The following is a 15,015-nucleotide window of genomic DNA, read 5'->3' as shown; positions in this document are numbered from 1 at the left end:
TGGCACCTTCCAGTTACTCAGCTAGAATTTACCCCAGGATGCACAAAAAGTAATGTTCTAATTGGGCGAAGAGAAAAGGATCCAAAAAGCAGCAAATGTCCAAAGAAGAGCCTTGGAAGACCTTTGGAAAGCCTGGAAAATATTGCCCGTGACCACTTTAAAAGAAATTACAAGAAACTGCGTGGAAGCAAAATTAAAACAAATGAGGGATGGTTCAAGAACCTTTGCACAGTACTGTATATTTGCAGTTGCTGCTTTCCTCCCCAAAACAGGTCCTCACAGAGAAAATGACTCCAAATTGAAGCTACACCCAGAGCTCCACTTCTGGGAGTGACTGTTGCCTTTGTGTGTAGGTGAGGCATGAAATACCCCAAAGAGAAAGGATTTATTTAAGCATGACAAGTGAGAATAACGGTGATTTGTTATTAACCACTAAAGAGTCAGACATAAGCAAACCACTGACTGTTTCAGTGCTTTAAAGAGGAACCTGAATGAAATCAATTAAAGCTTTTAATTCTCAATATGCTGTTTATGCTAACCCCACGCCAGTCCGCTGAGTCACCTCGCAACTTACGGGTTTGTTTGGCCGAAGATGAACATTGAGCTGTAGGGAAGGATCTGCCGAGGCCCATTAGCTGCCTCGTCCTCTTCCAGATCTTTCTTCTCCTCACTGAGCTGCAGGTTGTCACAGTCGATGTTGTTCACTGATGCGCAAAAACAAATACGCTCATTTAGCTCAAAGAAGCACAGACCGTAAAAAGTGAGGTATTTTCTATGGATGTTAAATGCAGGCTTTTAGTTTCTTTAGGCATTTTATAGCTGCGCTTCACAGAAATATACAACACATCATTTCACTAATTAGACATTTCTCATAAGATCGTGGTTGCAGGGTCAAGATTAAGTGTGACAGCTATGTTATGAAAAACTGTTTTTCGCACATGGAAGAATATTAACTTAGCTCACAAACAAGTACACATACTTTTACAGACACCTTGAAGAGATGCAGTATTTCTGAATAAAAAAGTTAAATTTTCTTTTTTCCTCCTTCAGATTAAAAAGGTTAAAAAAAAAAAGTCATCCAAACACAAGTGTTATGGCATGATTTTTTCACAGCGTGTGGGCTTCATCGTCAGCTGAAATAAAACTGTGCTTTTTGACAGCTCATTTTGTATTTTAGGATATTTGGCTGCTTTTATATGTGTGATAAAAGTCTACTCACTCATTTGATTCTTTGCTAATCACGAGATGTGGGGACTTTTGATTGAACTTTGTAACACAGTGAGCTAATATAACACAAATATGTTTAACCTCCCTATCCTTCCCCACCTCCCGTCTCAGTAACACACTATGCTCACTGGGTATGATGGTGGTTTCTCCAGGCGGGGCAGTGATGGTGACAGGAATGTGGATAGCATTGCTGTTGAGGCCAGCCTGGCTGGCCCTAGTGGAGTTCTTCTGGTTGTCAACATCCTCTGTAGGCTGCTGAGGACTGCAGGTAAAGCTCTCCTCCTCAGCATCTGGCTCCATCTCCCTGGAGAAAAAAAAAGATGGGTTTAGTGTAAAAAAACAAAACAAAAAAACCCCCAAACTTTGTTTCCTTTCCCTTTTGTACAAAGAAGCACAAGGTAGCTCTAAAAACACAAATTTCATATAGTATCAGTGTATAAAATAAGTTCAGGTGTTCATGAGCAGCTCTCATAAGGCCCCACCACAGCATTGTAATCAGGTTGAGGTCTGACTGGACTATTGCAACAACTTGATTCTTTTATTTTTCAGCTGCTCTGTTGTATGTCTGACTTCTTGTTCAGTTAAAAATACTGTACAGGTCCTGTGGCTGTAAAACAAGGCCAAATCATCACCCCTCCACCATTGTGCTTTATAGCTGTTTGTGCTGATATGTGGTGTTGTGCATTGTGGACAAAGACCTCCACTTTGGTGTCATCTGACATTGTTCCAGCTTTCTTGTGGTTTATTGAGATGCAGCTTTTCAAATTTAAGCCTTGTTGCCATGTTCTCTTTAGAGAGAAGAAGCTTTCTCCTGGGAACCCCAAACAATCAAAACAATCTGAGTTTAAGATATACCTCGTTTTGGGGGGGTTTTCTGCCAGGACTGCATACAGTTCTGTAAAAACTTATTATTCATATGACTGCAAGAGTCTCAAGCACAGACTGTTTTCATAGCCACTAATCTGAAGTATCAGTCTTTGTGCAGTTGATTACAGTCCAAACACATCCAAGAAAGGCCAATACATGGAGAAAAAAATAACATGTTATTGAACAGCGTGAATAAAAGGACAAGTACAGGTGACTCACAGATCCTCAACTGGCAGTTTTAGTAAATACAGACCATAAAAGCCACACTATGGTTTTTTGTGTGAAAAAGATAATAGGTCTTCTTGAATAAATCTTCATGTTTTTGTCATTTCTTCAATGGAATAAACTTGACTAATTTCCTAGAACAAAAATACGATGATAGGGTGCATAACCCAAACTAAAACCATTTGACCCAGGTTGCAGATGTGCTGACAAGATCAATTCGCCCATGGAGTGATGATGGCTACAAATGGGCCTCAAAGTTGGATCTACAACAAGACAGTCGAAGTGTGTCTGTGTGGGCTCTCAGTCATCCACGAGAGAAAGCAGCTGGACTCCTTTAATTTTCTTAAAGAGGTTTCACCTCTCATCTGAGAAGCTTCTTTGGTCTTCTAGAACCAAATGGTGGAGAGTCCCAGGTATTTAATCCCTAGTGGGAATTGTCCCACACACAGGGAAAAGATTGCTTTCTTTCCACGCTACTTAGACGAAATTCAGAGTGGATTAATGTTTTTTTAAGTTATGACAAGTTATGACTGAAGCTACACCTGACAGCAGAACTGTGTCTTCATATTTTTTGCTGAACTTATTTAGAAACCAATTTTGGTGGAGTTAATTATTTGACTTGATTCGAGGTCAAGCATCAAATGAGAATCACAAGTAAAGGCCATTAATGGCACATGGAGTGCTGGTAATGTCCACTCAGATAGGTTGTTGTTTAAAACTGGCTTTACGAAAAAAGAAACAGTGTTGTCATGGATGTGGAATGAAGAAATGGGAAGCAGAGCGAAAATCTAATCTTACTGAGCTGCAGTTTGTATTTGGGAGCAGTAATATATTAAATGTGCTGATGAAACCAACAATAATAAAAACTTCTGTTCAAAACACATTGCATCAGAAAATTACAACAAAAAAGCAAAAGCACTTTGGTGTTTGTTGGCTGTGTCTGTTGTTACAGACGCAATCAGAACTTCCACCTGCAAAAACTCACTTTTTTGCAACACTGACACAGAGTTGTGTCATCTTTTTAACTTGACATGGAAAACAGTTATTAATTTACACATTTAGCAATAACAAAGCAAAATTTGCACTAAGGTTTTTGACCAAAGCGAATGGGATGAAGAAGTATTATAAAAAAATGTATTATAAAATGTCATATTTTCTTACATATTACTGTTTACACTTAAGATGTCAAATAATCATCAAACGTCAGAACTAACTAACAGCCAGTGAATGAGATAATCATTAGTCAATCAATAATTTATGACATATTCTGAGGTAAATACACCTAATTAAGTTATTTGGACACATTACGACTTAAATAAAGTGTATTAGTATAGTGTGTTGTTTAAGTTGAAAGATTAGGTCATTATTTTTGAAAATGAAGCATTTTATATGAACAACAAAATCTGCAGCTTTACCTGTAACCTCTGTTTCCGTTCTTGTTCCTCTTAGAGTCATCTCCACCCAGAGCTGTCTGCGCTCTGCCCGTACGAGAGCATCGGTCCTTCCTCTCGCCATTACTATCTCCTCCACCTCCCCCTCTACCCCTTTGCTCTGACTGTGCACCATTTGCCAACATCCCATTCCCCTCTTTAGGTGGACGATGTGAGTGATGGTGGTGATGCCCCTTATTATCTCCTCCTCCTCGTCCTCCTCCCTGCAGGTCATTATTTTCCTCCTCAGGGGAGCCGGTCTGGTGGTGGTGGTGCCTGTGCCCCTGCCCTCCATTGCGGTTGTGACTCATCTCCCCTCTCCTCTCTTTTGTCTGTGGACCATCAGCATTGTGATCTCTGCTCCTGCTGTGATGGGTGTGGTGCCTCCCTCCCCGGACATCTCCTTCATCTCTGCTCTCCCCGCTACTGTCGTGGTGGCGGTGATGCTTCCTGGAGTGTGTGTGAAAGTTGTCATCCTGCCGGAGATCCCCTGCCTCCTCCCACCCTCCCTCGGGGGCCCTGCTGGATTTGTCTCCATTCTTGGACTCCACCCTAAGGGGCCTGTCCAGGTGAGTCTTCATGTCGGGGTGCAGATGAAGGGCGCTGGACATCAATAGGCGGTCATCGGGGTCGAGCTCGTTGTACAGGGCCTCGCTGCTCGTTTTTATGTTATGTCTCCTAAGCTGGTTAGTCCTCTGCTCCCACACTGACATAGCCTTCGCTGAACGCTGCTGCTCTTTGCTGCAAACATCGAATAAAACCCACAGGAAAAGATCATGGAACAGCAGTAAGTAATGACATACAACACGTTTAGCTCTACTTTATGAGGTGAACATTACAATCCACACTTTCACCCATAGTCACACTGTCATCTGCAAATTCTAACATTTATCTTAAAATGACGCTGGATAAGTGAGTTAGAAACAAGCCTATGGATGCGTCAGCACAGATGTGTGCAATGGTGAAACCTTTACTTACCATGCATGAATATGTATCTCAAAACCAACATAGAAAAATTTGACAATTTTTCTTACAGTTTTCTTTCTTACAATCTTCGTACACGTCTTCACACAGCATACACTCTTGCAATGTGCACTCGAAAAAATATCTACTTATCGGCAAAATGTTGGCTTTAAGTCATTCGATGACACGTACATTTTTCATGTCATTTTGTTAAAGAATGTAAACAGTTATATTTAAAGGAGTTTTGTTAAATGAAATTTACCTGATATGTTTGTACCAGGTACAATTTCTTTAATGACTAATGAGTTAAATGAATAAACTTTTACTCGCATTTTATTCAGAAAATAATTCTATGTCCTCATAAACATGAAGCATTATTTTTGTGTCTAAATAGGAGATCCTTATTCTTAATTTGGATATTTTGACATTTAATTCTCTTACCACTAAGTATGTCTTATATTACACTGTTAAGCTTTTAAATGTTGTGAAATTACATTATAAATCTCTGAAATTACATTATAAATCTAATGCAGGGTTTTAAGTTTCTTTAGTCACAGACTAAAATTTTCTTCTCCAATCTAACTCACTTCTCCTTGGTATAAATCTGACATGTTGTTATTAAGGCGTCATTCTCTTTTAGACTACAAGCAGGCTTTTTGTGGTATATAAGAGATTTGCACATTTTATAAAAGTATTTTATATGCTCAAAGAAAGGTTTTCCACTCAGGTGAGTGTTTGCTAAAAAAAACAAAGGTTTATAATAATAAATGGACACATGTACAACTATTTCAAACTTAATACAGGTACCCAGTTTATACCCGAGGTCAGATTTGAAAGTAACAACCAATAAGATGAGATTTTTTTTCCACTAATTTCATAAATTGAGCATTTACTTACAGATATTTATCTTACTAAAATACACAAATTCTAGTCTCTCCGTCCATGAACTCCTCCTACACGATCAGAAGCTGAGCTACAAACCCTACCACAGCTACATCTTAGACCCCTACATGATCTATGTTGCATATTGTAAGGTCATCATGTTGTCTAGCAACCACATAACACATAAATCACAGGTTTAGAAACCTGTATTATAATATGGGCATGTACTATTGTTATTGCATTACAAACTAGCCAACTCACTATCATTGCTGTGCGCAGACCGAGCGTGCTTAGTCCTTTAAACAAGAACATGCACAGTAATCTATCCCCCTGACAACTCTTAGAATCTTTTGTAAATTTGTGGAACAAATTATATTGAGTATTGCTGCATGGTGGTGCATGTCAGAAATTAAAATAAAATGAGAGGGTCAAAACTTTGATATTCCTGTTATTTAGCATGTACATTGGCGGAATTGTTGGGTTTGTGTTATCTTGCCAAAACTATCTTTGTAGGCGATTGTGGCTCAAAGAGTTGGCAGTTCGTCTTGTAACTGGAAGGTTGCCGGTTCAAGCCCCGGCTCGGACAGTCATGGTCGTTGTGTCCTTGGGCAAGACACTTCACCCACCGCCTACTGGTGATGGCCAGAGGGGCCGATGGCGCGATATGGCAGCCTCGCTTCTGTCAGTCTGCCCCAGCGCAGCTGTGGCTACAACTGTAGCTGCCTCCACCAGTGTGTGAATGAATAGTGGAATTGTAAAGCGCTTTGAGGGCCCCGAAAAGCGCTTTATAAATGCAATCCATTATTATTAAAGACGTCAGTAAACTTTATTAAAACAGTAACATTGGTCATTTTAACGTTGTCATGAGGTGTGCATACGTTTCCATGTACATTAGTAGTTCCAATGAATCCTCGCTTACAAATAAAAAATATAAATAAATAAATATTGATACTTGCTATTTATCACAACATCATTTTATTGAAAGTCTGGAATTTTAGATTATTGAAACCTTACAGATTGACGTACTTGTCCACACAGCGTATTAATTCTAGTATTATCAGATGTCTATATTCCAAATAAAAAGCACATATTCATGTATATTAATACATATATACATGCTAATTTATTCCTGTCTCATTGTGTGTTGCATGGTGCATGGTATTTTATTTGTACAGGACATTGGGAGTCTTGCACTATAACAGTGTAATCTGTAGGGATACTTTTTTAACTCTTCCCACATGCAAGATAAGTTTGTTTTGTCAATTATTAGAAAGATACTACAGCTACTACTAAAACTTTTATTTTAGAAGTATTTTTCAACCATCATGTGAAACTTAGAACAGCTGTTGTAGCAGACAACATCAAAACGTTTACTGGGACTTCTTAATATGGCATGCCTCACTGACATTGCACAGGGTGACCCGAGTCATGTGCAAATGGTTCAGGCAGGAAAATCATGCGGTGGGTAATAGCAGAGTTTAGGAGAAGATGATCTGGGATAATAATTATGGGGCGAAATGGGAGCTTTTTTTATTTCTCAAAATAAAAAAATCAAACATAGAGCATCCATTTAATGTAATAATATTCCTGGTTGTCATCAATGTAATGCATATTGCTCCTGTTCACAGTATGATTTGTGAGTTTTATGGGTTAGGTCATTTATTTCCATTTTATCACCTGTACCTCAAGACACATCGAGCGGGGGAGGAGTAGACAGTATAACTCCTAAGAGACAGACAGGGAGACAGAAGACAGGACAGGACAGGTATCCACCGACAGGTGAACTACTGAAATACATGTAGGCGATTGCAGAAATGAAAGCTAGAAATGCTAGAGTAACTGGTGAGATATTGTGACATAGCACATGCACACTCAAAAACACAAGAAGAGCAGTCCTTATAAGAAACCAGTGTTAACTCAAAGAGGTGCGATGGCCTTCCAGCAGCACCGTAATCAATTAAGAGAGCAGATCACCAGGAGGGAGAGCAAAAGCTGGTTGTTGTTGTGTTTTTCTTTTAGTGACAGCCTGGAGTCTACAATAACAAATAGAATGGAAATGCCAAACTGCCTGTGGTAGTAGCAAAGCAGAGAAATTAAACATTTATAGACAAATTATTCACATCACAGAGCTGAAGATCTATTACTGTAGGCACCGAAGGCTAGGCAGAGGCACAACAGTCTACAGTTTACAGTCAAAATTAAACCACAGTGGCACCGTGTGCCATCTGCTGTAGTGCAGTTTCAATGACTTAAAAAAGAAGAACCATAAATACATTTCACTTCAATAGCAACGAAGTTATGACAGAACACAATTTAGTTTTATGAAGGTGCAGAGGAAAGGAGAGGAAAGGAGAGGACTGGAGGAGAGCACAGATTGTCCGAAAGTGGGAGGATACAAGAACTTGAAGAGATGTAAAGAGGGAAAAAAACAATGCATTGCAGAGAAGAAAGGAGACAGAAGGGATGAAAGACTAGAAGAGAAGGCAAAGAGGAAAGGAAACAGGAGAGGAGAGGAGACCAGGAGGAGAATATTGTAACAGAGAGTGATAACTCACGGTGACTGAATGCTGCTGATGGACGACCTGCGAGAGAGTGCATCTCGATTTTGCTTTACAAAACTGTACATGCAGAACAAAAACAAAGGAAAAAAAAATGAGACACAAATCCGAAGGGGGCAGGTGGACAAAAAGACTGACATTCCACCTGCCCCCTGCCTTCTGTGTTACAGCAAAGGACTAATCTGTGCAAATACTTCAATAACACAACAGCAACGGAAAAACGTGTGACATCTTTATGACGAAAACTGAAACTGAAAACCATTCAGGAGTTTCAATCCAAAACATATGAAGAGGAAAATGTAATCTTATATTTTACAATGAAATGTTGAATTTGAAACATATTTAGATATTTAAAATTATTTCAAATGAAGATTCTTAGATTTTGTCTTCAGTTTTGTAATGAAACCCTGAATTTCTCTGAAACAGCACATTCAACACAGATAGTAAAAATAAAGAGTTTCTTATGAGCCCACTGACTTTTTGTGTGAGCACACTGTTCAATGCACAAACTAAACATGTCTGACAAGGCTGAAACTAATGCACAGGGCCACGTGATAACACTAAGAGCAGTGTAATGGGGAACAAGTCGGCTAGCCAGGGATTTACGGCAGTAATAATTTCTAACTGACCTCATAGTGAGGACGACGGCAATTAAGGAGCAAGTTTTACAAATGAATAAAAAAAAATGTCATCACAAAAAGACCTATGCAGAATTTTTTAACACACAAGTGGAAACAATCACGTACGAACACAATGCAGAGACAATGCATTGTTGCTGTTTTAGTGAATAAGATAGGAAAATACAGTGAGACGTGATAATTTATAGCTACGAATAATTGATCCGTTTGGGTTCTTTTGGTTTTCTTGTGCCACTTTGAGTTTCTCCATTTTTTATCAGTGTTGCCCTGTCTCTGTCATCATGCTTAATGTTAGTCTTCATGTCTCACTGTTTATGATTTGCATTAAGCTTACTCGCTCTTTATGAGTATCTCATGTGAATTGCTTTGGTTTTAAGTTGGGACCACATAAAAAAAATGCAATGAACCCATAATTTGTTCACAGCAACACAGAAAAAAACTGAAGTTTTAAACTTAAAAATGTAGCATTTAAAGACTGTGCGCACTGTGTATTACATTCAAACATCTCCACTTTCCTCTATCCAAAGGAGCATGTACCAGACATCCTGCTGTTTGTTCAGATGCAGCTTTGCAAACCAGAATCATGCTCCTGTGTTTTTTGTTTTTTATAGAAAAGAGCCTTTCTTTTGGCAACCCTTCCAAACAAGTCACACGTTTTCAGTCTTTTTCCAAGTTTACTGTCATTAACTTTAACATTTAATGCTAAGTGAGGCTTATAGAGTCTAAGATGTAGCTCTTGGACTTCTTTATGTTTCTCTGAGCATTGCATGGTCTGGCCATGGGTTGAATTTGCTAGGAAGACCAATTGTGTAATTTTTATGACATTGTGTTAACACAAACCAGCAACCTGCTAAACTTTCAAGTCATTTGCATTTGAATTTTATTAGCAGTGCCCAACTTTATTTATACTTCTTACACTCTTAATTCCTAACAGTGTACTTAGTTTTCCAAAGACTGCAGAATCCTCAGAAAACTTTGAGTATCACATCAAGTATCTGCGCTGATTTTTATGATTTTTTGCTAATCATTACTCACTAACTTTAGTAGACAGAGAGAAATAACTGGGACACGATATCTAAAATACTACTGAGATTATCATCTAAAGATGCAGAATGGAGAGCTGCATCATTTGTAAATCAAACAACAGCTTTGATTATAAAATGCCATTTTAGCAGCAGGTAGCAACATTCAAGGGCAAAATAAAAAAATAATATCATGAAATTTGCTAGTGGAAACTCACATGTATTACTCACTGAAGCTTCCTTAATTGCCTATAATATTAAAGAGGGTAAAGAGTAGGGTGTAATAAATAAGAAACACCACAGGGGCACTGACTTAATGGGAGTGGATGAGAAGTTCAGAACACAGACAAATCAAACAGGGTACAAATATACACACAGACATGTCAGACTGAGAGGGAAGAACCTACGGAGAGGTATCATACAGTTTTATTTCCGTGTGGGACTGAACAGCGCTGCTGTCTGGGGAAAGAGAAACTTACGCAGCGATCGAAATGTTGGCTGCTGACATCGGGCTGACTTCTTTCACTTCCAAAGCTTTCTGTAGAGCGAGCTTCTTATTGGCTGCCTCCTCCTGCTCCTCTTCATCCTTCAGCCAGTGACAACCAAGACATTAATTTGTGCTTAAGAGGAATATATTACTATTGCAACAGATCTCCATAGTTTTCTGGGCAAAATCAGATTAGGCAGTCATGACCTTTGTTTAGGGAAAAAAAGTCAATCAGAATTTAATTGTGTCATCTGATATTGTCGAAATTTTACCCAAGACTGATATCTGTTTTCAGCCATATATAACCCTAATATAGCCATGAAAATAGGATCACATCAAACCCAGGAAAAGCTTGCTGAAAAAGCTCACTCTGCCAGGTGTCTCAGCAACACTGAAATTTGTTCAAGGAGTAAAGGATGAATCTGTCTTTACTGTGTTTCAAAAATCAACATCTGGCAAGTGGTTTTTTTGTTTTGGGTTTTTTTTTTTTTTGCTGGATTGGTTTTCCCGCCTACCTTCGTCAGCTCTTGTGCATTTGCAAGGTTATCGACGGCAATAGCCAAGAAGACATTCAGGAGGGTGTCTGAATAACAACGGCACTCAGGAGCAACAACAGTTGGACAGATTAAGTATTCATTGGCTTTTCCCACCAAACTAGTAGCAATCTGAAAAATTGATGCTGAATAGATCTGTCAGTTTACCTGACAGAGCAGGGCCTAATTTTTCACCTCAAGTTCACAAGAGTACATGACGGCTGACAGAGTAAGAACTCACTGCTAGCTGGCAAAAAATTCTCATCTTTCATCACCTTTGTTTTTTAGAGAAATCACTCCCATTTCAGCCTATATTTACGAGCTTGAAAGACTTAACTTGTAACATGAGTTGGCTGTAGCATGATCCAAAGTAAAACATCCCTGCAATAACATTTCATTTACATGTATCAATGAAATGTTTACTGTTGATAAGGTCAGCATTTACATTGCAATAAAATTTTTTCTGTAATTGATGGGCACTGCTTCTGACTGTGTGTATGCTGTGATGTCAAAAAGGATACAGTTTCCAAAGAGTGTGAGGACGATGAAGTAGATGGAGGAGAACATGCCGCCGCGAACGCCTCCTTGAGACTCGATCCCGTGGTACATCACTGCGTTCCAGTCCTCGCCAGTCAGAATCTGAGGGAAACGAGAGTCAGAGTGAGGCTGGGTTGTAAAGGAGCATGCAAATCTCACAGAGCACAGAATTAAATTACTTTACAGAGTGAGGGCTTATGAGTACAGGTTAATTGAAGGATTATCAGTGAGCTCATTAGGGCACACGGAGATATGCAGACCCCTCATTTGCTCTAATTAAAATGACTGATAACAAACTTTATTTTTCCATAGTGTCAATATGCTCTTGTTCTCATTTGGAAAGCATGATTGCACACATATGTGTAATGTTTTGTTTTATGTTTTACCTGGAACACCGTGAGGATGGCTGCTGGGAAGGTATCAAAGTTTGTTGTTGGAGTTTCATCTTCAAAGTTAAACCTAAAAAGGATTCACAACAACATAATTACAAACTGAAAAAAACAACAACACCAAAACCATTAGAGCAAATGTTAAAAACGAGGTTCCAGTCAGGTCTTAATGGGCTCTACCTGCAGTTCAGGAAAGTCACTTGGATTAATGGGATAAAAAAAAAGAAAGCTGTGAGGAACGATACATGTTTCAGGACATGAGAAACATGAGAGCACAAAAAAGGACAGATTCACACTGCAGTCACAACTGGATCATTTTCTTCATTTTGTTTCCCATCTGCAACACCCCCACCACACACACATTTGTACTTCTATACCTGTGAGGACATTCAATGATCATTTCCTGATCCCAACAATTATAAAGGATAAATGCAATTTATAATAACATGGATATTGCTTTTGTTGTTTCATTTATCCATAAGACCTTGCTATTGAAACTGTCAACAAACTGACAGCAGATCATGAGACAGACTGGATTTAATATTCCTTATGCCATCTCTGAACTGGGGAGACTTCAAAGCCTTGCAACATTTATATATTTGTGGCTTTTTATTTTTTATTTTTTTATCTTGTGTAAATATTCTCTGACTTTTGCTAGAAAGGTGACGATCACAATTACATTTTTATAAATTAATACATTTAAATAGCAAGTAATACTGACAGCAGGGCTTAAAGTAATACATTACAATCATGCTGAGTGATTCTGGTGACATCTGTTAAAGTAAATTGAAAATGAACAGCTTCAGCAGAGAAAAAGTGGCATGTTCAAGGTCACAGAGCTTCATTTCCAGTAATTTTCAGCTATCATTCCAGTCAGCTATCATTTTCAATTAAAACAGGAATGCATTCATTGGCAATCCAACTCTTTTACACATGTGCAGAAGCAACCTTCTGCAGGCTAGATTGGAATTTATTTGGCTAGTTTTATCCTGTCAGCCATAGCCAAGGCATAACTTCGGACAGTGCAGCCAGTGTAGGGGATCAAGGGCCAGAAGGTAGGAGGAGGCCAGCTGAAGTAATTAATGGAAATGAAATAACATAATAAAATAACAAAAATGCATTTTAATAAATGCTCTTGCTGTAGTGTGCATGGCTCTTAACAGCAGTTTTTGTTTTGAGTTCTGTAGGCTTCTACTTCACTGTAATGATTCTCAGTAGACAAGGGTTGTATTGTTTTTATGTACTTATGTAACGGTAGAGTGTAAAATACCTACTCCTTTTTTTTCAACTAATTTACACTTTTACACAAGCTTTACACAAGAAAATTTTCCAGAGTTTACCAAACTTACCATTAAACATGCTACATGATGCATTGTCACCATCCTTACTTATCCTTTGATCATAAAAAAAACCGAACATTTAACTCCCAACCTTTTTGTAGGTAAAATCAAATGCCAGCATTTACACTTACATATTTTGCTCTAACTGCTCTTTGAATTCATGTTCATACAAAATGTACACATCTTCCAAAAATGTCTAAAACTTACACGTCCTCACAAAGACAGAAGCACAATACACTGATGGGAGTAGGCTTTTCGGATTTCTTTAAAGATCCAGGGAGAGCTTAGTCTTCTTACATCAAGTGGTGGGGGTGTTTTGTATTGATAAAGGCTTGTAGAGAAGGATGGGAGGAGGGACATGCAACAGAAGGACATAATGGTCACCAGGTAGCCAAAGCTCACGGCTATTAAGTCCAAAACACACTGCTACATTTGCTGTACTCACAAGCAAATCAACCAATTCACATGCCATGTTAACCATCAAAAAAGTTCAGCAGATAAAGTAAAATGTGAAGTATACATTTTTCTTCCTTTCACACAATTCTTCACCAAAGAGCTGATTTCAGTTCTTTTGTTAAAACACTTAAAACACCACAGAAGAAGTGCTAAATGACAAGAGGTAGCCTGGTTGTTTCCATGCTTCATCACCTTAAAATTAAAGTAACTTGTATGAAGCACATAAAATAGTACACATGGCTATCTTGGCATGCATCAGAAAGTGCCAGTCTGTTTTGGGCTCAAGAAAAGAGAAAACCTGAATGGAAAACTGAACATGCGGAAAAGGCACCAACAGAAATCACCAAAGAATATAAGATAACGTTCCAGTATTTACAGCTTCACTAACAGAATATCTTCTTGCCACACAACCTTTAAAGCTATTCTCTGCTGCAAGTATGTTAGTATTAAGATAAACACAAGACTTCAATATGTATGTCTGATATAATGGATCCAAAGTGGATTCAGTTCTCTTTACTGGATTTCTACGACACTGAAGCAATTTAGAAACTATATAATGGACGTTAATAAGAGGCTCTAGCTTAATGACATACTTTCATCAGACATGCACATTTTCAACAAAAAGACTCTAAATCTTTGCAAAAAGCCCCCACATGACCCAACAAACCTGCCAAAACCTGAATCCGCAGTCTTGAAACTAAAGAAGACAATGAGAGAGTGACACAGAAATGCATGAGGATGGGTCGGTCATTCAACTGAACCTGCATTCCTACTATTCATCATTTGAACTTCATTCAGTTAATGATGAAAATAAAAAGGCAGGTATAAGAAATGTTTGAGGTTGGATAAAAGAAAAAAAAAATTCAATTCATGGCAAAATAATGGGAAATATGTATTGTTTTTAAATGTATGTTATTTTAAAAATTAGCACTTGTGATTGTTTTTAATATGAGAAAACAAATGATTGTTCACCGGTTTCAAATTCTACTTAGTTTATATTCACCTTTCCTCTAAAAAGCAAAGAAAGAAATTAGTTTAAGATGGATTTAGTCAACTGGTTTCAAATTTATCTTCTGGTTTATTAAATTCTGTTGTGGTCAGATCACATGCCAATGCACTGCAATCGAACTGAGTCAGGCTGCATATAGCGGGGCGTGGCTCAGCTGCAGGGTAGGGGTGGAGTAGTGAGCTCAGGGTGTGGTGTCAAGGGATGGCTCACCCACACAGCTGACCTCCATCTCACTAACTATGCCTCCCCGTTTTCAGTAGCTGCCAGGGGCTGGAGGAGAGCGGTGTGTGCTGAGCTGGAACTCAGCTGAGCAGTGTGAAAACTGCATAACTCAGAGTGGCATTAAACATTGCAAGTAAATATTCAACTGTCGACGCTGTGTGTGTCCGGTCCTTGTGTCACACTGCAAAATGGGCACAACACATCAGATACTCAACTGGTTGTATTTTGTG

At 38.6% G+C, this 15,015-nt stretch overlaps 1 protein-coding gene across 1 annotated transcript in view; it reads right to left on the bottom strand.

The window, feature by feature from the left end:
* Nucleotides 1–15,015, bottom strand: part of cacna1bb (calcium channel, voltage-dependent, N type, alpha 1B subunit, b) — a 220,402-nt gene that overhangs the window by 60,172 nt on the left and 145,215 nt on the right. Inside the window, exons 15-23 of the mRNA XM_085279031.1 lie at nucleotides 11,756–11,828; nucleotides 11,354–11,471; nucleotides 10,815–10,882; nucleotides 10,292–10,398; nucleotides 8,150–8,212; nucleotides 7,272–7,319; nucleotides 3,735–4,490; nucleotides 1,356–1,531; nucleotides 575–704 (exon numbers count right to left, since the gene is read on the bottom strand). Of these exons, the coding sequence (XP_085135157.1) occupies nucleotides 575–704; nucleotides 1,356–1,531; nucleotides 3,735–4,490; nucleotides 7,272–7,319; nucleotides 8,150–8,212; nucleotides 10,292–10,398; nucleotides 10,815–10,882; nucleotides 11,354–11,471; nucleotides 11,756–11,828 (1,539 nt within the window). The remainder of the gene's footprint in view (nucleotides 1–574; nucleotides 705–1,355; nucleotides 1,532–3,734; nucleotides 4,491–7,271; nucleotides 7,320–8,149; nucleotides 8,213–10,291; nucleotides 10,399–10,814; nucleotides 10,883–11,353; nucleotides 11,472–11,755; nucleotides 11,829–15,015) is intronic.

Source organism: Mchenga conophoros, linkage group LG7, assembly GCF_057382185.1.
Source record: "Mchenga conophoros isolate Kocher_MC1m ecotype Shallow Benthic linkage group LG7, M_conophoros_male_GT1.1, whole genome shotgun sequence".
Classification (NCBI taxonomy): domain Eukaryota; kingdom Metazoa; phylum Chordata; class Actinopteri; order Cichliformes; family Cichlidae; genus Mchenga; species Mchenga conophoros.
Note: the sequence above shows the minus strand (reverse complement) of the source record. Positions and strands in the feature narration are given on the sequence as shown.